Raw genomic sequence first — 22222 nt, 5'->3', positions numbered from 1 at the left:
TATTTTAGAAATCTACATATTTTTCCCAAGAGATTTTCTTTGACTTATAGGTAGTATGGTCACATCTATGGAAGGTCTGGGCTCTGATAATGTTTTCAGCTTGCATGAAGATAACCATTACCGGATAAGCAAGAGCCTGGTAAAATCTGCAGAAGGAAGTACTGTGCCCCTGACCAGGGTGAAATGTCTGGTCTCCATGACAACCCCACATGACATCAGACTGCATGGATCCTCAGTTACTCCAGCTTTTGTTGAATTTGACTCATCCCTTGAAGGGTTTGGGTAAGGAATTTGTGAAGTAGCCAAGCCTTATATTATTATTTTATGCCTCATACTTGCCTCTGACGAACAGATCTTTGGTTTTAAATCTACTTGATTAAAATATGCTATATACTATATATTTTCAGATCATTGAGTTCTTTGAACATGTTATTTTAAGATTTTTAGATTTAATTATTTTAATTATTCATTATACAGAATAAATTGTTATGGTATAGGAGTCAGCAGTCTAAGGATGATCCAGATCTGATCCAAATCTGTTTTTGTGACTTTTTTTTTTGGTAAATGAAGTTTTTATTGTAACACAGCCACTCTCACTTAATGTATGTGTTGTCTATGGCTGCTTTCATTCTTGAGTGACAGCGTTGAGTAGTTGTGACAGAGACTGTCTAGTCTGCAAAGCCTAAAATATTTGTGGTCTGGCCCTCTCCAGAAAATATTTGCCAACCTCTGATTTAATACAATAAATTTTTAGCTAATATGCAAATTAAAATTAGATTAAAAGCTCTTTGGGTTTTATCCTCATCTTTTCCTTCAAATTATGTAGCTTGAGTATCTTATACATTATAAATACTCAGTGACTGTCACTTGAAATGAGTAAATACTTTCAAGTGGCAGAAAAGGCTATAGTAGCAGAAGCAACAATAATCTATAGAGAATCTAGACGAGTTTATGAAATCTATCAGCCTCAAAATGGGCACAAATGCTAAGAGAATAGATCTATGTCTATACTAGCTGTTTGTGGGATTCTTATACATTGATCTAAAACTATAAATTGTGTTTTAAGAACATTGTCACGGGTTATTATCAAACAGTGGATTAAAACATATTTGAGAATAGGCAAAAGTAATCAGGACAGTGGTAACAGAGGAGAGTGACTCACTTTGGGGCACAAGGGAATTTTTCTGCAGTGATGAAATTGTTCCAATGTCTTGAACAGGGTTGTACATTGGTGCATTTTACCATATGCAAATTACACTTTGAGTTTTAAAAAATTTAAATTAAAAATGATGCTCTTAGAGATTTTTAAAGTATATCTTTTGATATTCTTATGTGATTAAAAGAAGGGAAGGACTTTGTTAGGCATCCAGATTTACTCTATGATCTCTTATCTCTAGTAACCCTTAAATAATGGCAGTTTATTTCAGTGTGGTAAGTGCATAGTGATACGAGAAGAAAGCAGTTGATCTGTAATGTGTACATTGTCTTTTCTCTAATAGCTGCCTGTTCCTGCCCAGTTTGGCCCCTCATAATGCCCCTACAAACAATGCCGTCACAACAGGCCTTGCTGATGGGGCTGTGGTCAGCGGCATTGGCTCTGGTAAATATTACTTTTCTTTGCTTATGAGATTCTTTTTCTCAGTAGATTATATTTTATTTAGAGTTTGTTGCTTTTTTTGACATCTTTTTAAATGTAAATTTCAGTCAATATAAACTTTTCCATTGTTATTTTTCTATTTTTACTTTAGGTGAAAGATTCTTCCCCCCTCCATCTGGCTTAAGCTACTCTAGCTGGTTTTGTATTGAACATTTTAGTTCTGCTCCAAATAACCACCCTGTCAGACTCCTAACTATTGTGCGCCGAGCAAATTCTTCTGAGCAGCATTACGTGTGCCTTGCTGTAGTTCTATCAGCAAAAGACCGATCCCTCATTGTTTCCACCAAAGAGGAACTACTCCAGAACTATGGTCAGTATCTGTCTTTTTGCTTCTTGTGATTATTAAAAGTATTAAACTTTATTTTAATATTCATTTTTAAAGGTCCCGCTGGTAATTATTTTTCAATTTAAATTATTATAGAACAGGTTATATGAAATCTTGAATATTGTTTACCAGTGAATTTTAAGGAACTTTCAAAAAAGAATTAGATAGAAAACAGTGGAGAGAGTTCCTAAAATAAGAATTAATCTCTACTTGCCAAGAAATCACAGCTTTTGCTAGGAAACAGGTTGCTTGTTTGATGTATTTTAGTCAGGATTTTCATTGGCTGTGAATTCTGCTTAACTAATGAATATTCATTGAGCACCTGCCTACCATATGTGCCACTCTGTGCTAGACACAATAACCTTTTAATTACTTTATCCATTGCTTACCCTCAAGACCATTTAATAATCCTATTTCCCTAATTCCCTCCAACATGCCATAATGTTACTTTGCTGTACAGTAGAACTTCAAACTCAAGACATTCACAAAGATCTTCCTAAGTGATGTAAATAAAATAAAATATAAATCTCAGTTTACTGAATTTTCTTTGCTTTGAATATAAGCATTTGTATGATATGTGTAATTATATATATATAAGCATAAATATACATAATATATAATATATAAGCATAAATATACCTCTTTTTTATCACCTTCTAATTCTATCTTTTCACTAACTAAATAAAATAATACCACATATTGCTTCACGTGTGGTTGGTATTCAAATATTAATTGAATATCAATGTTAGCTCCTCAATTAGATTGTAAGGCTTCTTGTCTTAGTATTCTTCATCATGACTAACACAGAGTTAGGCATCAACATAGTAACTGCTTTAAAATTCTTGTTAGGACACTTTATTTGTGGCATTTGATCCTGTTGATATTTTCCTCCTAATTAAAACTGTCTCCAGTCTTGCAATTTGGGATACCCACTCTTGTTCTTTCACTATTTCTCTGACCTCTGCTTTGTAATTTCCTTCAACAGCTTTCTCTTCCCTTTTCCCCTTAAAATTAGTATTCGCCAAGGTTTCGTCTTAGGCTTTGTACTTAACCTGTCCTTCGTGAGAAAAAATCTTCCGTTTCTGTTAGCTTTAGGTCTTTTTATCCCAGGGACTCAGGGATAGAATTTTTTTATCCTGGACTCTGAAATTAAATTTTTTTATTTGTGTCCCGGGCTTTGTCCTCATATTTAAGCTGCATATTAGACATCTTCATATGAATAGTCTTCCTGTAAACAACTCAGACTGTAATGTTTCTTCTTTGTAAACCTACATCTCCTTCTATTTTCCTGTCTTGGTAAATGACACCCCCACTACCAGTTAGCCCAGCTAGAAACCTCAAGTCAACCTTGAAAATACCACCCCTTCTGCAAGGCTTACTGTATTATTCCTTCGTAATATTTCTTGAATCTTCCCTTCCTCCCTGTGCCCACTGTCATAGCCCTTGTTTAGTATTCTTTATCACTTATTTGGACTTCATAGATTTTAATTCTTTGTTTTTGTCTGTCGACCCTACTAGAACTGTAAGCTCCCACACACAATGTTATCATCTTTATAAACCAGGCAGCCCTGCCACTTAAAACAGTGCCTAGCACATCTTAGGCCCACAAATATTATTTCAAAATATAAATGAATAAATGAGAAGAAAGAAGAATAAAGGAAGAGAAATATGGATGGCTTGAAAGGGAAACAATGAGAAAAATGAATAATAATGGAGAGTTTGGAAAGAGGATAGAATTTAATGGAACACGTAAGGAGTAGGTCTAGGGATATTTCATTAAACTAGGGAAATATTTTGTAACTCTGTCGTTTTCACTAAAATGTAATTTGCAATTACATAGTCCATGTATCACGAGAAATTATAGTAACATATACGTTAGTAATATATATGATGTTACTACTGCAAGGATCCATCCTCTGAACTGCTGTAGCCCATTAAGATGCCTAGGTAATTGAGAGTTGTTGGAAACCAGTTGCTTCACCAAGATACCCTGTGCACCACTGAGTGCTGATTTGTAGTTCTTTCTTCATATAATTTAAACTTTTAACTTTCAGTATATTTAGTCGTATGTGCTTATACTGAAAAATGATGGGTCTGCTTAAAGTTACATGCTTATAGATTAGCTCTTTTTAAAAATTTTTTTAAGGGGGAGGGAATGAGTTTTTAACATCTGGATTTCTGCTGCTGTCCACCTCTTCTTGAATACTTAGAAAAGGTAAATTAGTTTTTAATTAGCTTAACATTAAGATTAAATTAATATTAACCCCTTATCTCCTAACGTGATCCGGCAACATACTGGGTAGCAGAGGGAAGCCAGACTGGGTCAGGAAGTGATTGCAGAATGTGGTCAAGTCACCAAAGCCGTCTGGGGAAGCAGGGAACTTGGATCAGCAAATACCTTTCCACTCCATACGTCGCCTCCTTGCTACCCGTTGTCGGGCAAGGGTCAGGCTGGTACAACCACAGACTGAGAACAGATAGTTGCCCCTTTGTATCATTGAACAGAGCATATAGCAAGAGTAAAATTTTAAATTTTCTTGGTTCAACCAATGCTGTAATCAAATGCATGTCAAACTGGAATTTAAAAAGACCTTTAATAACAGACCATGACAGGTAGTAATCAACTAGTCTCTTTTTGTTGTCTGTTGTAACTTTATTTTATTTTTTATTAGCTATTATCACTTTATTTGGTTGTAACTGTGTGTAGCTTGAGCAGAAGAAAGCAAAATATATCCCAGGTTTTACTTCTTACTACAGATAAAGTTGGCCAGCCCCTGTGGTCTAGTGGTTAAGATTTGGTGCTCTCACCACCATGGCCTGGGTTCACTTTCCCATCAGGAAACCACACCACCCATCTGTCAGTTGTCATACTGTGGCAGCTGTGCATTGCTGTGATGCTGAAAGCTATGCCACTAGTATTTCAAATACCAGCAGGGTCACCCATGGTGGACAGGTTTCCTTGAAGCTTCCAGACTAAGACAGACTAGGAAGAAGGAGCTGGCCACCCACTTCTGAAAAAATTGGCCATGAAAACCCTATGAATAGCAGCAGAGCATTGTCTGATATAGCCCAGAAGGTGAGAGGAAGGCACAAAAAGACCAGGCAGGGTTCCGCTCTGCTGTACACAGGGTTGCTAGGAGTAGGAATTTACTTCATAGCACAAATGACAACAGATAAAGTTATTGAATGAATAGGGTGTTTTCATTTACATCATCATATTATTTTGAAATAAAGTCAAGATATCTAGATATGAATAATTGTTAGAATGAGAAAGATGAGTTTTTTATTTCCCTTCTTTATTTTAGTTGATGATTTTAGTGAAGAATCTTCTTTTTATGAGATTCTCCCATGCTGTGCGCGCTTTCGATGTGGAGAACTTATAGTTGAGGGACAGTGGCATCATCTGGTTCTGGTGATGAGCAAAGGCATGCTGAAAAACAGTACTGTGGCCCTCTATATTGATGGACAGCTTGTTAACACTGTGAAGGTAAGCATAGTTGTGCTTGTAAATCTCACCCTGCTTTATAAGATAGTTTAGGGGTGTGTGTGTTTGCAGGGGTATTTTTTTAATTGCTGTCTTAATTTTAAATTGACCTTCAGTACCCTTGTGAACCATATCTTAGAGTCATGTGGCTGGCTAATTCTTATCACTTTATTAGAGAAGAATAGAAAGGAGGGGTTACAGGTACTAAAGTTAGAGAATATGTCAGTGCTTGAGCCAGGTTGCTAAGTGCTTTTTCACAATAGAGAAACCAGTTGAAGGATGCCTAAATAAACCGTAAACGCACTGTTTTGTCTCTTCATTGTTATTATTGTGTACAGTCCAGTAGATTCTGTATTCCTTTAGAGCTAGAGTTGTTTTTATTCATCTTTGTTTTCAGATCACCTGGATTAGTCCCTGATAATAATACTAGGTGTTTTCCATAATTTTTTGTTGAATAAGTGAGTGTATAAATATTACCCTAGATAGCTATACTGCAGTATTCGGAAGAGAGGCAAGAGAGTTGAAGTAACCAGTAAAAAATCAGGAGATGTTCCTTTTTTGAATCAGGATAAATGCTGCTAGCTACTTTCTACAGAACTCAGCTAGCAAGCTCTTAACATTCTTTAACTTCTAAAAGATAGTATCCATTTGTATAGTGACATCACTTGGAAGAAGCAGCAAAGGCAAAGTTTGTCCTTTTCTGTGAATTAAAGTTTAAAAAGCAGTGAAATTGACAGCTTCTTTGAGTACATTTCCTTCCTTAATGATATCTTATTGTGACATTGTGTCTCACAATGATAAACCCTAAAATGTACTCTGGGGGACAGTCATTTATTTTCTTTGTATGTATGATTGCATTTGAAATGGGTTTGTAGGTTCTTAGTAGGTTGCTGCTTCGTTATTTTTAGTATTATTGAAAATAAAGTGCCCTCAGCTTCTAGAATTGAGAGGTAGGAGATTTATTCTTGATATCTTCCCATTATGATCATCACTGTGCCTGTGAGAAGTCAGTCCTGTGAAACCAGCTTCAGGTCACATGTTGGTCTTCACACTCATGCTGTGTGTTAACATCCTCAGGAGTAATAGATGTGATCTGAAGCGAGGACAATGTTATGACAAAACAATTAGTGGAAATGTCCCTCATTCTGTCTAGCAGTGAAAGAGCTGCTTATACCACAGGAAGCAACTTGATTTCCTTATCTCTTATACTTGAATTATATATTTATTGTAAATGAATTGAATGATAATTTAAGCACCTTGTCAGTAAACAGTAGTGTAATTTCAAATTCGAAAATGTATTTTACATTGAGATTAAAATGTGTGTATAAATTATAACATATAACAGACTTCATTTTTCTAGTATTTTTATAGCACTTTACCCATTATAAAACACTTTTCATGAATAATTTTATTTAACAGACTTGCATTGAAGGTAACATAGCTAATTTCAAGACTGCTTGAATTCCATAGTTGGAAAGCTCTGTTTTTATATCAACCTGAAAATTTCATAGAAACGTTGTTAATTTGATATGCAAACCAACCAGACAGTAACAGTATCCCTATATTTGATTGTTGCCCTTTCTAGCATTAGGTGGTTTAACTGTATTAGAGAGTTGTCTAACAAATTTCCAATTCCCACATCACGTTCCAGAATCTTGGCTTGCCCTCATGTTTCTCAGCCCAACTGCTTCTGTACATTTGTAAAGTTGTATAACCTTGGGATAATGAAAATATACACAAAAAGTGGTTATTTTTCTGATGAAAGTGTTTTTTTGTCATATCTCACACGTTTGCTTTCATTTTCTTTATAGCTTCATTATGTCCACAGTACTCCTGGGGGTTCGGGTTCTGTAAACCCACCAGTGGTTAGCACCGTGTATGCATACATTGGTACTCCACCTGCCCAACGCCAAATTGCTTCGTTGGTTTGGCGCCTGGGACCCACACATTTTCTGGAAGAAGTTTTACCTCCTTCAAATGTAACTACCATTTATGAACTAGGACCAAATTATGTTGGAAGCTTTCAGGCCGTATGTATGCCATGTGAGTAACTTATTCTTTGTTCTTAAAACTGTATAAAACTCAGCTCTTGGGGCCAGCCTGGTGGCGCAGCGGTTAAGTTTACACGCTCTGCTTTGGCGGCCTGGGGTTTGCAGGTTCTGATCCCGGGTGCGGACCTACCCACTGCTTGTCAAGCCATGCTGTGGCAGCATCCCATATAAAGTAGAGGAAGATGGGCATGGATGTTAGCCCAGGGCCAATCTTCCTCAGTAAGAAAGAGGAGGATTGGCAACAGATGTTAGCTCAGGGCTAATCTTCCTCAAACAAAAAACCTCAACTCCTACAGTGTAATGCATGAATAAGTGCGTGTGTGTATAAGGTTATACATTGTGTTTATCAAAGAAAGGAGCCGCCTTCTCTACTTTTCTTCAGCATGATACTGTTGACCACTCACTCCTATTCAAAATGCTCTCCTCCACTGATCGTACTGTACTTTCCTGGTTTTTGGCTTCATGCCTGATGACTAATTTTCCAGTTTCTCTTATCAGCTCCAGATGTAGGTATATACCCTTTAAGAGCCTAACCTCAACCTTTTCTTTCTATAATTTCTCCTATTACATAAAGCAGTTTAAAGTGTGTCTGCTTTGGTTAAAGGAAGGAAGAATGGGTCCAGAAAACACACACATACTCTTTAGGTCAGACCAGTTAACATCAGTTTTCCTCATCCCTTTACTCCTGCAGTCCACGTCTTCTTATCCTTTCTCCCAATAGGAATTTAGAATCAAAGGAACTGATGTAAAGCTACAATTCCTTTGTAGTCCTCTTTCCAAATGTTGTCTTCATTCCCTTGTTCTCATTCTACCTAAGTTCTCAGAAGAGTTAGGTCAAGTATACTGTAAATGGTAATAATCCTATGGCTAAGTGATTTGTCTTTCACGCATGTTCTTGATTTGGACAGCATCTAATAATAGCTAACACTTACTAAGGGCTTAATATGTGCCAAATAAGTTCATATGCATGAAGGGCATAGCTGTTCTGAGCCCTTCATGTGTATTTATTCATCTCCTCAAAACACTGGGAGTTCGATACTGTTGTTGTTATCCCTGTTTTACATATGATGACACTGAGACACAGAAATATATGTCACATAGCTTTTCAGCGATAAAGTAGAGATTCAAACTTAAGCCATCTAGCTCTAAAACTTGGGTTCTGAACTACTCGGCTGTGTTGTCTAGGAGAATATAGAGAGGCATATATGAGGGCTCTCTTTGGGAGGACATCTAGGCTGCAAAGCTTGTAGGCATTCCACTCAGTGTCATTTTCTTGTTCCTGTGAACGTAGGGCAGGTGTTTGTGGTTTGTTTGATAACAGTTAAAACTCTTTCTTTTTAATTACATTATGCTATATGTAAGCATATTTTAAGAGTAAAACTTGAAATGTAAAGTCCTATGAGTAGATGATTTTCCCTATTTTCTACTTAAAGACAAATGAAGAGCTGAAAATTAAACAGTTTTAAATTCAGCTCCCTTGTTCCACTTTAAAAGATTTTCAAGTCTGCCCATTTAAAAATGATAGTAAGAATAAAAAATTTGTGTTAGGATAAGGAGAAATACTAACGATTTTGAAAAGGATTATTCTTCTTTTGAAGGTAAAGATGCAAAATCCGAAGGTGTCGTCCCATCTCCTGTGTCATTAGTACCAGAAGAAAAGGTGTCATTTGGCCTCTATGCACTCTCTGTGTCTTCTCTAACAGTGGCAAGGATCCGGAAGGTGTACAACAAGTTGGACAGCAAAGCCATTGCTAAGCAGGTAAGCAGAATGATTTCCCTGCAAGCTGTGGCTGATTCTCACTGGAAAGATGTTTCAGAGTTTCATTGTAGGTACCACCCGAGTAGGAGTGATTGCTCAAGACAGTGCCTTTCGTGTATTGTGTACATTTGGTTTGTTTGGCTTTGAATTTAAGCCAAAACTTATTTAGATATTTATCTTAATTTGGAAAAGTGAGAATTTCCTTTTAAGTGCATGGTTTATATTAATTCTTATATTTTTATTAGCAATTAAGAAATTGAACTTTAGAAAACAATTGCCACTTTTAAGGCTATAACTTAACTTTTTTCTGACCATCTACTCTATGTTGGGTACTGTTCAGGACACAGCAGTGGATAAAGAGAAAATTCTCACCTTTATGGTTCTTACATTCTAATGGAAGAGACACACAGTAATAACTAAAGAAATAACCTAATCATAGAGTATGTTAGAAGGTGAAGAGCGCTATGCAGAAAAATAAACAAGGAAAGAGAAGGAGAGAAGCCTATAGCTTTAAATAGGATGGTCAGAGGAGGCCTCACTGAGAAGGTGAAATCTGAGCAGACTTGATAGAGATGAAGCAGCAATCCATGCGAATGTGGAAGATGGGATATACATATGGGGTGGCGGAGTTCACATTCCAGAAATACAAGTGCCAGGGCCCTGAGGAGAGTACTTGCCTGCCACAGAGACAGGTGTGGCTAGAGCAAAATGAGAGAAGGCCTGGGTAGTAGGAGAGGAACTCGGAGGGGTAATGGAGACTATATTGTTTAGAATTCATAGGCAGTTGTAAATGCATTGGCTTTAACTGAGTGAGATGGGAAGCATTATAGGGTTCTAGACATAGGAATGAAATATTGTAACTCACTTTTTAAACAAGATCACTACGACTTCTATTCAGAATACAGTCATGCACCACATAATGACATTTCGGTCAGTGATCAACCACATATACAACGGTGGTCCCATAAGATTAGTACCATACAGCCTAGATGTGCAGTCGGCTGCACCATCTAGGTTTGTATAAGTACACTCTATGATGTCTGCACAATGATGAGATCATCTAACGATGAATTTCTCAGGACTTATCCCCATCGTTAAGCCACAAATGACTGTAGATTGAAGGGAGACAAAGGTAGAGCAGGGAGACCAGTTTTGAGGCCAGTGCAGTAATAATTCGTATGAGAAGTGGTGGTGGTCAGAACGGGAGTGATAGCAGTGGCCGTGATGAGAAGCGATCAGATTTGAGGTTTATTTTGAAGATGGAGCTAACAGTTTTTGGTGATAGATTAGGTGTGAAGTGTGAGAGAAAGAAAGGAATCAAGGATAATTCCAAAGTTTTGTGCTATAACATCCAGGAAAATGGAGTCACTTTTTCTGATTTGGAGAAAACTATAGGAAGAGCAGTTTTGGTGGGGAATATTGAGAATAATGTTTTGGAAAAGTTTGAGGAGCATATTAGACATCTTAGTGGAGATATTAAAGCCATTGGAAATATGAATCTTGAGTTCAGGGGAGACGTTTGAATGTCATGGATGTTCGTAGGTGGTGTTTAAAGCTGTGAGACTAGATGCATTCACCAAAGTGTAGAGGTGGATGGAGAAGAGGAAAGGTTTACAGATGCAAACCTGGGACGTTCCAGTATTATGGAGTTGGGGAGATGAAGAACCAGTAGAGAAGACTGGGTAGCAGCAGCCAGCAAAAAAAGGAGAAAAACTAGGAGAGTCTGGTGTTGTCAAAATCAGTGATTCACTGTGGGGAATGTGTCAGAGCAGTCAGGAAAGATGAGGACTGACAAGGTGGAAGTCATCAGTGAGCTTGACAAGCTATTTTGGCTGATTAGGGGAAGCAAAGCCGAGGGGAAGGTAATCAAGAGACTGGAAGGAAAGGATTTGGGAACCGTAAGTATAGACAACTCTTGTGCAGAGGTTTGTCTGTGAATATATATACCATCTTCTATGCAACAAATTGTACATAAATTTAGTTCTACAGGTAACAATAGAATTAAAGTCTTAGGATTATTTATGCTCTGAAAGCACGTTTGTGTGTGTGTGCAAAATTTAACATTCCTTTTGTGTAGGCATGTTTTATCTATAAACTCTTGGATAGTTTATGTGATGTTTGCTTGGATATGGAGCAAAGCTAATACGTTCACTGATCAGAAATACTCGAGGCAGAGAGTGATGAGAACCTTTAAACCATGACAGAGTTTCATTCAGAAAGACCCCTGAAGCTGTTTCCCAAGAATCCCTCGTTATCTTGATCTCAGTAGATTGTATTTAACTTACTTTCTGTGAGTTTCCACATCTTTGGAAGTGTTTGTACATTTTTAAAATAATGAATGCTCATGTTTTTCATATTCTGATAGGAGAGAGAGAAGATATGTTACCAATCATGTCTTTTTTTTTTTTTTCTTTTCCAATCAAAATGTTCAGACTATTCTATAGTTACCTGTTTTTTCCTTTTCTATTCTTCAGTTAGGCATTTCCTCCCATGAGAATGCCACTCCTGTGAAGTTGATACACAACTCAGCAGGACATCTTAATGGACCCGCACGGACAGTTGGGGCCACTCTGATTGGGTACTTGGGTGAGTCCAATTGTCTGTGTTATTTCACACTTTTTTATTTCCCTTCAAACCTGTGTTCACTTTCCTCAATCGAGAGGTGGGGTTTAAATTCATGTTTTATAGTGCTGAGCTATAATGTTTTTGAAATATTTAGAGATTAATGTAACAAGTAACAAGCTCAAACTTTAGTCAACTTTAAAAATTATAACGTTTTATAAAATCCCGTTAACTTTTTCCCTCTTTTGTCAGCTCTGATGAGCACTGATTACATATTTCTGTGTAATTTCAAGGTAAATTGCACACTACATTTAGGGATGGATGTAAAGACTTAGAAATATTGTTGCATGGTTTGGTGCAGCAAGGGTGGTGCTCACGAGTGCTTCTGTTATTTGGAAATGAGCTGGAAATAAGAGCTTCGTAGTAGGAGCACTGTGAATCCACTATAATGAAAGTTAGAGCTGATGGACATTCTGCAGAGCCTTGTACCTGATGTCTGCTTAAAAAAAGTTGATCTTTTTGGTTAGATTAATCTTGACACATAATCCAATTAGGCCCCATCCAAAATTCAGAACCAGCAATTATATGTTTTATTGTCCAAATCAGTACATAACATTGGTTCCTTTTTAGATTAACAAAAAGTTAGTGTTGTGCTGGTCAGAATCCTACATGTTATCCGTCCTTGGTAGTTTTTATTGTCCCGGTGATGTGCATATATCTTAACTTTGTTTTTCTTTTGTGACCATATTGCATTGATAAAACAGGTTCCTTTATACTAAATCGCATGGTACTTTTTCTTTATTCAATTCAACAAATATTTACTGATGCTCTGTGTCCTTTGCCAAAATATAACAGCACTGTGGTTTAGTTGACAGAGCAGTGAATGAAGAGTTCAAAGATTTAGGTTCTAGCGCCTGTTCTGTCACTATGTGGCATTAGGCCAGACATTTGAGCTCTATGGACTTCAGTTTTCTTATCTATAAACTAGTAATACTGGCCCTAATTACCTTAGAAGGTAGTTTTCAAAATCCAGTGCCATAATATATGAAAGTATGTATTTTAGTTTTATTTTTTAAAAATTCAATCTTGTTCAGTAGGCAGATGACATTCACACAATGCCTTTTAAAAAAAACAAGGTTAGGGGCTACCCGGTGGTGTAGTGGTTAAGTTCACACGCTCCACTTCAGCAGCCCAGGGTTCATGGGTTTGGATCCCGTGCACAGAGCTACACACTGCTCATCAAGCCATGCTATGGCAGCGTCCCAACTACAAAACAGAGGAAGATTGACACAGATGTTAGCTCAACGACAATCTTCCTCAAGCAAAAAGAGGAAGATTGGCGACAGATGTTAGCCCAGGGCCAATCTTCCTCACCAAAAAAAAACAAAACAAAACAAAACAAAAAAAACAAAACAAAGTTAGAGCCAGCCCTGATGGCCTAGTGGTTAAAGTTCAAAGCGCTCCGCTTCGGCGGCCCGGGTTTGGTTTCCAGACACGGAACCACACCACTTGTCTGTCAGTCGCCATGCTGTGGCAGCAGTTCACATAGGAGAACTAGAAGGACCTACAACTAGAATATACAACTATGCACTGGGGCTTTGAGGAGGAGGAAAAAAAAAAAAGAGAGAGAGAGGAAGATTGGCAACAGATGTTAGCTCAGGGTGCCTCTTTCCCGGCAAAAAAAAAACCAAACAAGGTTAGGAATGTAGATGTGAAAATTTTCTGTAATTAACACAGAGTTAGTTCCAGTACTGTGTTTCCACATAATCATGCTCTTCTGGAGTCACTGATGTGCTGTCACTCAGGTTGCATAACTTGGAGAAGCTTTGCGTAATGGTCAGTAATGTGCTTTGCTTGGCTTCTCTATAGGGAATACTTCATCCTTTCCAGGATGGCTTCTCTATCCCATTCCCCAGTTCACAGAGGTAAAGTGCTTTTGCTCTCCCCCAGTTGATTCCCCCACAGTCCCTAGTACGCATTCTCACTTACCTCACAATTGCATTCCCAAGGCCTCTCTGCGTTTGAGTTTCTATTGCCCAAAGCTACATAGTAGAAACGTTTGTGCTCTACTCTCTCCTTTACTCCCAGCTCTTCTCTGAGACTATATACATTAGCATTTATTGCCTTCTCCCAAATTCTACCTTGAATTTTCTTTTTAGAATTTTCGTTTTAGGATAGAAGGGTTTTTTTTGAAGTATAATTTATAACTAATTAAATACTTCTTAAGATGATTTATTCAGTTCTTGTTTACGTGGGGAATTTATTTTGTTTTTCACTGTCTTTTAATCAGGAGTAAGAACATTTGTCCCTAAGCCTGTTGCCACTACTTTGCAGTACATTGGTGGAGCTGCAGCCATCCTGGGCCTAGTGGCCATGGCCTCTGATGTGGAAGGGCTGTATGCGGCAGTCAAGGCCCTGGTTTGTGTGGTCAAGAGTAACCCACTAGCCAGCAAAGAAATGGAAAGAATCAAGGGCTACCAGGTTTGTAACCATAAAGCTTTGCCTTCACTTTACTTTGGAGAAAAAAATCTACTAATTTTCATTATTATTCAGGTTTTTTCAAACTCTGGAAGAATCATATTGTCCAAGTAAACTTTAAAATTCAGTAGTTTTTATTAAAACTAACATTTCAAGTGAGAATATGAGTTGTTTTCTTTATTTCGGTTCATCCTTTTTCTCCTGTCTCATCAAATCTCACTTACTAAACCCTTGAATTAGGCTACATTATTTCAGTATAGCTTTGATATATTTGAGTATATTTTCAGAACAACGGTTTGCTAGTTTGAAGTTATTTTTCTCTGTGGAAATAGGAATGAAATACAGTAGGGTCATATTACCACCTGCTCTAGAGACTGCCAAATCAACAGATCCAGAGCTCTCCCTATTTTCCTTGTTTCTCCCTAACATACCCATCATCCTTTACCCCTCTTACTTACCTAGGGGGTATGAGAGCCACTGTATGTGTGTGTCATTGCTAGTCCTGAAAACTCATGTGGGATTAAAATTAGTGTGCAGTATTCGTGTATCCATGTCTCTGTTCGGTTCAGGCAGAAAGCTACTTGTAAGAAGAGAAACAAGTGTATGGAGGAAGATTAAATCCCTCTAGTGGAGATGAAGTACAAGTGTCTTCTCTAACTTTAGCCAGTGGTTCATTGGTGGTGGATAAACTGTTTACTATAACTGTTTTCTGTAGATTTTTTTTTTTTTAATTTTTATTTATTTTATTTTTTTTCCCCCAAAGCCCCAGTAGATAGTTGTATGTCATAGTTGCACAGCCTTCTAGTTGCTGCATGTGGGACGCGGCCTGGAGAAGTGGTGCATCGGTGCCCGCCCAGGATCCGAACCCGGGCTGCCAGCAGCAGAGCGCGCGCACTTAACTGCTAAGCCACGGGGCCGGCCCGTGTTTTCTGTAGATTTAATCACACTATTTTGATAAGTGTTTTGTTTTGCATAACTTTCAAAATTATTATTGCAGCATTGTTTATCATGAAAACATAGGAACAATCTGAATGTTTCAACAGCATGAGAAAGACTTAATACTATAACCATTCTGTAGAGTGTAGTTCAACCTTTTCAGATTGTAACTATGAAGACTATTTTGCAAAAGAAAAAATCCTTTTGATAAAATGTTAGGTAGAGAACAAGAGTGGAAAATTGTATGCACCTAATGGCAACAGCAATTTAAATATTTAGTATGTGAATGGAAGGGATTTATGTAAAAGTGGATATTTTAATAATAAAGTAATAGGATTACCCGCTTTTCAGATTTTCTCTAATGTTCTATTGTCATAATAAGAGTTTAGAAATCATCTTAGAAGTCTCAGGAATTGCTCCACATAGGGTTCTCGTATATGTAGATGTAGATGTATGTATGTATATATATATGATGAGATATATATATATATATATATATATGTATATATATGTATATAGGATGATTGCTCAACAGGCATTTGATCTTGCTTTCTCTTAGTTGCTGGCAATGCTGCTTAAGAAGAAACGTTCCCTTCTCAACAGCCACATTCTCCATCTAACTTTTTCCTTGGTGGGAACTGTTGATAGTGGACATGAGACCTCCATTATTCCAAATTCAACGGCTTTCCAGGATCTCCTTTGTGATTTTGAAGTATGTATATGAACACTAACTGGTAATATATAATCAATGAATCCATTTCTTATTCTGTATATTGGTAGAGTTAACTATTAATTTTGTCTCTAAGATATGTTTACATTCTATAATTTTATGATGCTCATGTTAGTAAAATATTAGTTAATATAAAAAATAGAGTAATGATGAGGTCCTTCTCCCCAAGGATATTACATTTTACAAATATTATAGAAGTGAAATAGAATAGAAGTGAAATGGTGCGATGCATTTACCTAACTATAGCTAATTCGCTGCTGCCTCTGACATTACGAGAGGCAAACATATTTTCATCAGATAATTCTGATAAAAACTTTTCCTCAATAAATAGGATCTAGACCTGCAATTTTGGTTTTTAATAGTAGCTGCTTAGTAAAATATGACTCATTTTGCCAAAATAACAAGATTTTCATTTCTACTGTCTTTTTACTATAACGGCTTCTACTCTGTCCTCTCGAAGCACCACTTAATCTCACATATCCTCTCACTGTTTAAGTTCTTGTTCACAGCACTTTGCATGCTCATCACTATGTACCTACACACACATATATATCTCCGCCTGTGAGACTATAGGCTTTATGAGGCAGAGATCATGTCTGTCTGCTTCATCTTTGAATCCCCACCACCCAGAATGGTGCCTAGCACTTAAAGTTTGCTAACTGTCATGCCTAGGCCCCAGCTCTTCCTCCTCATAACTGCTGTCTGCTCTGTCTTGTCAGTTATTCTAAATCCCTGACAAACAGGCGATGTGCCCTGGTTGCTTTACTGAGACTTTGTTTGGAGAGCTTGTTGGCAGCCTGGCCTCTCCTCAGGTCTCCGCGCCCGTGGCTCTCGGTAGCACGTGGAGAAGTCTCTTTCCCTGTCCTTGCGTCTTCTGGTTCTTTCGCTAGCTTTCAGGCAGCGCTCTCCTGGTTCCTATATCTTTCTCACTGCTTTCCCTCAAATTTTATGACTGTGAAATTTTCATTATTTTATACACAAGTGTACACTTCACTTCTTTATCTTTTCCTTTATTTGTTGTTTTCTTTCCTTTAGATTCTCACCCAGTCCCACAGCCTCATGTCTATGGAGTTGACTCTCAAATCTAAATCTCTAGCTTGACATCTGAATTCCAGACTTATTTCTAACTTCTTGCTCAATGTTTCCATTTTTATGTCCCAGCAACACCTAAACTGAACTTAACATCCTTTCCCAAATTAGTTCTTCCTTCTAACTCCAGTTTCTATTAATAGCACCACCATTCCCCTAGTCACCGAGGCTTGAAATTGAAAAATCAGCTTCCTTCCTCCTCATGTTTATAAACAGTGTGATATTAAGTGGCATAGATTCTACTTCCACATTGCATATAGTCCATCTTTCTGTTTCTACATATAGTCCAACTTTCTGTTTCTGCTGCTGCGTCCTAATCCATGCCCTAATCAGTTCTCCTCTTGCCTGCTAGGATAACTGTCACTTCTTCTCGCCTTTCCTCAATCTCTGCTATCTCTTTTGACCTCATTCTTTCTAAGGCATAATCATATCACTTTTTCAAAAACTTCCAGTGAGGGGCCGGCCCGGTGGCGCAAGTGGTTAAGTGCGCGGGCTCCGCTGCGGCGGCCCGGGGTTCGCTGGTTCGGATCCCGGGCGCGCACCGATGCACTGTTTGGCAAGCCATGCTGTGGCGGCGTCCCATATAAAGTGGAGGAAGATAGGCACCGATGTTAGCCCAGGGCCGTCTTCCTCAGCAAAAAAAGAGGAGGATTGGCGGATGTTAGCACAGGGCTGATCTCCTCACAAAAAAAAAAAAAAAAAAACTTCCAGTGATTTCCCCCTTTTGCACAATAAAGTACACATTTCTCAGCCTGATATTCAATGTTGTAATACACAAACCTCTCATTCTTTTAGAAAATACCTATTGAGCATTTTTGAACCAGGCATTGTATTAGGTGCTAAGGATGTGAAAATGAAAGACAGAGTTCATGCCTCAAGACATGTCCTTTAGAGAGAAAAACAAATCAATAGACAATGAAAACTTGTGAAAGCACCCAGATAAAGGTATGCAGAAAGAATTTTGGGAGTACTAAGGAGACCTTCTTAACCAAGCCTAGCTTTGTTTTCATCTGGTAGTTGACACATGTAAATCATGGAATATCTTTAGTTTCAGATTTCTGATTAAAGTCTAATATACAAACATCAGAAATTTAGTTGGCTTGACAAATTTTGACTTCGTTTTACACTACCTTGCTCACTTTATTGCTTCATATAGCATTCCTAATTACTCCAAACCACAGTAGTCTATAAGTACTGAATTCACCCTATTTTTAGAATGGCCATTTGATAAATATAAGTAAAATAATTATAATAGTGTACAAGCATTTTCTTTTTCAGTGGTTGTTCTAGAATTTATAATACACTTGTATAAGATTCAGGCTATCTTCGAAGTATATTATACCACTTTACCTATAGCGTAAAAGCGTTACAATGGTGTACTTCCATTTCTCCTTTCCTGTCCCCTGTGCTAATATTGTCAGACATTTTACTTCTATAGTCATGCGTCACTAAATGACAGGAAAACATTCTGATAAATGTGTCATTAGGGGATTTCATCGTTGTGCAAACATCATAGAGTGTACTTGAACAAACCTAGGTGGCATAGCCTTTTACACAACTGGGCTCAATTATAATCTTATGGGACCACCATCATATATCCAGTCCGTCATTGACAAAATGTCTTGTGTAGTGCATGACTATATGTGTTTATAATCTCCACAATACTTTGTATTATTTTTGTTTTAAATAGTCAATTATCTTTTAAAGACATTTTAAAAATTCTTTTATCTTTGCCCATATATGTAGTATTCATGGCATTCTTTATTCTTTTGTGTAGATCCAGATTTCTGTCTTGTGTAATTCTTCTGCCTAAAGAACTCCTTTAACATTTCTTGTAGTGCTCATCTGCTGGCGAAAAATTCTCCCATCTGAAAAAGTCTTTCTTTTCTCTTTTTTTTTTTGAAGGGTATTTTTGCATAGAGTAGAATTCTGGTTGACGTTTTTTATTCTTTTCATACTTTAAAGATGTCAGTCACTCCATAGTCGTCTTTATTTTTCTTCTGCTTGGAGTTTATTGACTTTTCTAGATCTGTGAGTTTGTCATTTTCATCAAGTTGGACGTTTTTTAGTCATTATTTCTTCAATTATTTTTCCTGGTGCCCTCCCCCCAGCTTTTGTGGATTCCAGTTACACCTATCTTAGATTGCTTGATGTTGTCCCACAAGTCACTAATGCTCTATCTAATAATTTCTTTTTAGGATTTTTTCTCATGCTTCGTTTTGAATAGTTTCTTTTGTTATGTCTATAAGTTTACTGAATCTTTTTCTGCAGTATCCAATCTGCTGTTATACCCATCCAGTATATTTTTCATTGTAGATATTTTATTTTTCATCTGTAGAAATTCATATTAGATCTTTGGTTATCTTGTATTTCTCTCCTCATTATGTTCATATTTTTTGGTTACATTCTTTAGCATATAGAGCATATTTTTAATAGCTTTTTTAAGGTCCTAATAATTCCATCATCTCTGTCATTTCTGGGCTATTTATAATAATTGATTTTTCTCCTACTTATGGGTCATATTTTCCTTTTTCTTTGCATACTTGGTAATTTTTGATTGGATGCTAAATTTTACATTGTTGAGTGCTAGATTTTGTTGTATTCCTTTTAAAGACTGTTGAACTTTGCTCTCCATTGCAGTTATCTTGATCCTTTTGAGACATGCTGTTAAGCTTTGTTAGAGTGGATCTAGAGTAACCTCTAGTCTAGTGCTAATTTATCCCCACTACTAAGGTATTACACTTCTGAGACTTCTACCCAACCCCCATGTGTTATGACGTCTCTATACTCTGGTTGGTGGGGATGCAAACTAGTCTCAGCTCTTTGTGAGTTCCAGGAATTGTTTGGTGTACTGTTTTGTGGTGGTTATTTCCAGTTTTGGACCCCCACACAAGATTCCAGTCATTCGGTCTTTGTATTCAGTATGTAGCATTCAGTATTCATTCTATTCAGTATATTGTATTCAGTAATAATATTCAGTCATTGATTCCAGGGAAACTTTCTATAGATCTTGCCTTTTCGGTTGTTTACTCTAGGAGGGTAATTTCCTTAGCAATTATTCCTTTATGAACAGAACCAGAAGTTCTATATAGAAGCAGTTTTATAAGGCTTCACCAAATAAAAATTAATCAAGTGGTTATATTCAGTTAATTATATAAGTGAAATAAGTTCCATGTGCTGCATTTGTGTTTGTTGGATTGGCATTTTGGGTATTTTTTAACCATAATATATACCACTATCCTTTATTTTGATTGTAGGTCTGGCTCCATGCACCATATGAACTTCATCTTTCATTATTTGAACACTTTATTGAACTACTCACAGAATCCAGGTATTAGCTAATACCTATGTAGTTAGTTGTTCATTTATAGAAGAGATGATAGTACAGTGTATAAAGTCTTCTTTCTCTTATAGTGAAGCTTCAAAGAATGCCAAATTAATGAGGGAATTCCAGCTAATCCCAAAGCTGCTACTGACTCTTCGAGATATGTCTTTATCCCAGCCTACCATTGCTGCTATTAGTAATGTGCTGAGCTTCTTACTGCAAGGTTTCCCCAACAGCAATGATCTGCTCAGGTAGTGAAAACTTCTATATTTGTCTGTTTATTAACTAAAAGTATCAATGAGATTAAGATGAATGAAATGTCTGTAATTGGTTCCTATGACTGCAACACCTGTAATGTAAATACTATTCAAGATATTGGAAGGCCCAGAAAACAGGAATATCTCAGTATCTTGCCTTTATAAAGCAAAGCCAGTTGTTGCCACTAGTAAATAATAGAATATTGGTGAGAAAAGATGTAGGAGTAAGCCCAATGTGCTTGATTGTCCTGGACATAGAAGTGTTCAGTATATGAAATTCATCCCTCTTCCCCAGGCCCTGCTACTTCTCAAGTATGTGTGCACAAGCACACACACACTCATAGTGGGTGTGCCATCTCTCTTAAATTTATTCTCTATTACCCAAACAAACGATGTTACCTTCTTTTGCATATTCAAACCTTTTATGTGCTATATTATTTTGCTGCCAATGTGAAATGTGGCTTAAGGCATATTTATGGATTGTCTGTAAAAATGTTCTAACATTTGCATGATAATTCCCATCTTAACTGAAAATGGAAGGAAAAAACTACCTAACCTAAGTATTTTCCAAGTAGAGAATTGCTTAAACTGGACTTGACCACCACTTTTCATGTAATCTCCCAGGAATCACAGGTGAAATCACTCTACTTATTAGAGGATTCCCAGGCCACTAATCTCTAATCTGTGCGGCATATAAATCACTCACTTTTATATTCATTTACCTAGAAAACATTTTTTAACTTGGTGACAGATTTAAAACTGGAGTTTAAAAATTATTTTGGAGATTATTGTTATCATTAACAGTATTTATTTAGATCATATCCTGGTACTGTTATGATCACTTTGCTAAAATTATCACTGAAACCTATCAAGCTTTTTATTTTTCTCTACTTCACAAATTAAGAAACGAAGCCCCGAGGAAGTTAAGCTACTTGCCCCAAGTAACAAGATTAAAAACTGATAGAGCCAATTAGGGGCTGGCCCAGTTGTATAGCGGTTAAGCGCACGCACTCTGCTTTGGCGGCCTGGGGTTCGCAGGTTCGGATCCCGGGTGGGCACTGATGCATCACTTGTCAAGCCATGCTGCGGTGGTGTCCTATATAAAGTAGAGGAAGATGCGCACGGATATTAGCTCAGGGCCAATCTTCCTCAGCAAAAAGAGGAGGATTGGCATTGGATGTTAGCTCAGGGCTAATCTTCCTCACAAAAAAAAAAAAACTGATAGAGTCAGGATTTTCATCTTACCTGTGTTTCTAAAACCCAGGTTCTTAACTACTAGGCTACAGTGGGTCCATATGGATAATGTTAGGACATTTTAATTTGGATCATGCTGTTTGGTTCTTGAAATCATTTGAGTTAGTGCATTAAAAGACTTATATTTCTGGAGAAGCATATTTTTCTCTATATTTTAAAACGTTGTAACATATATAATGTTAATTGCAGTGGTCCTAGGGGAAATAAACCAAATATAATCACCTAAAGTTCTGTAAAAGATAGTTAAGAAGTACGATTTTGTTTTTCTTTTTGTTTTTTCGTTTCTTCGCATTTTGTTGTTTGTTTTGGAGAGGG

At 37.1% G+C, this 22222-nt stretch overlaps 1 protein-coding gene across 11 annotated transcripts in view; it reads left to right on the top strand.

Annotated features, from left to right (window-relative positions):
* WDFY3 (WD repeat and FYVE domain containing 3) overlaps positions 1–22222 on the top strand; it is a 258056-nt gene that overhangs the window by 150285 nt on the left and 85549 nt on the right. For all 11 annotated transcript variants that reach the window (XM_058547432.1, XM_058547433.1, XM_058547434.1 and 8 more), the window contains 11 exons: positions 51–282; positions 1500–1600; positions 1749–1967; positions 5288–5469; positions 7278–7509; positions 9116–9276; positions 11751–11862; positions 14129–14319; positions 15812–15964; positions 20329–20402; positions 20486–20647. In XM_058547432.1, the coding sequence (XP_058403415.1) occupies positions 51–282; positions 1500–1600; positions 1749–1967; positions 5288–5469; positions 7278–7509; positions 9116–9276; positions 11751–11862; positions 14129–14319; positions 15812–15964; positions 20329–20402; positions 20486–20647 (1819 nt within the window). The remainder of the gene's footprint in view (positions 1–50; positions 283–1499; positions 1601–1748; positions 1968–5287; positions 5470–7277; positions 7510–9115; positions 9277–11750; positions 11863–14128; positions 14320–15811; positions 15965–20328; positions 20403–20485; positions 20648–22222) is intronic.

This window comes from Diceros bicornis, chromosome 8 (assembly GCF_020826845.1).
Source record: "Diceros bicornis minor isolate mBicDic1 chromosome 8, mDicBic1.mat.cur, whole genome shotgun sequence".
NCBI lineage: Eukaryota > Metazoa > Chordata > Mammalia > Perissodactyla > Rhinocerotidae > Diceros > Diceros bicornis.
Note: the sequence above shows the minus strand (reverse complement) of the source record. Positions and strands in the feature narration are given on the sequence as shown.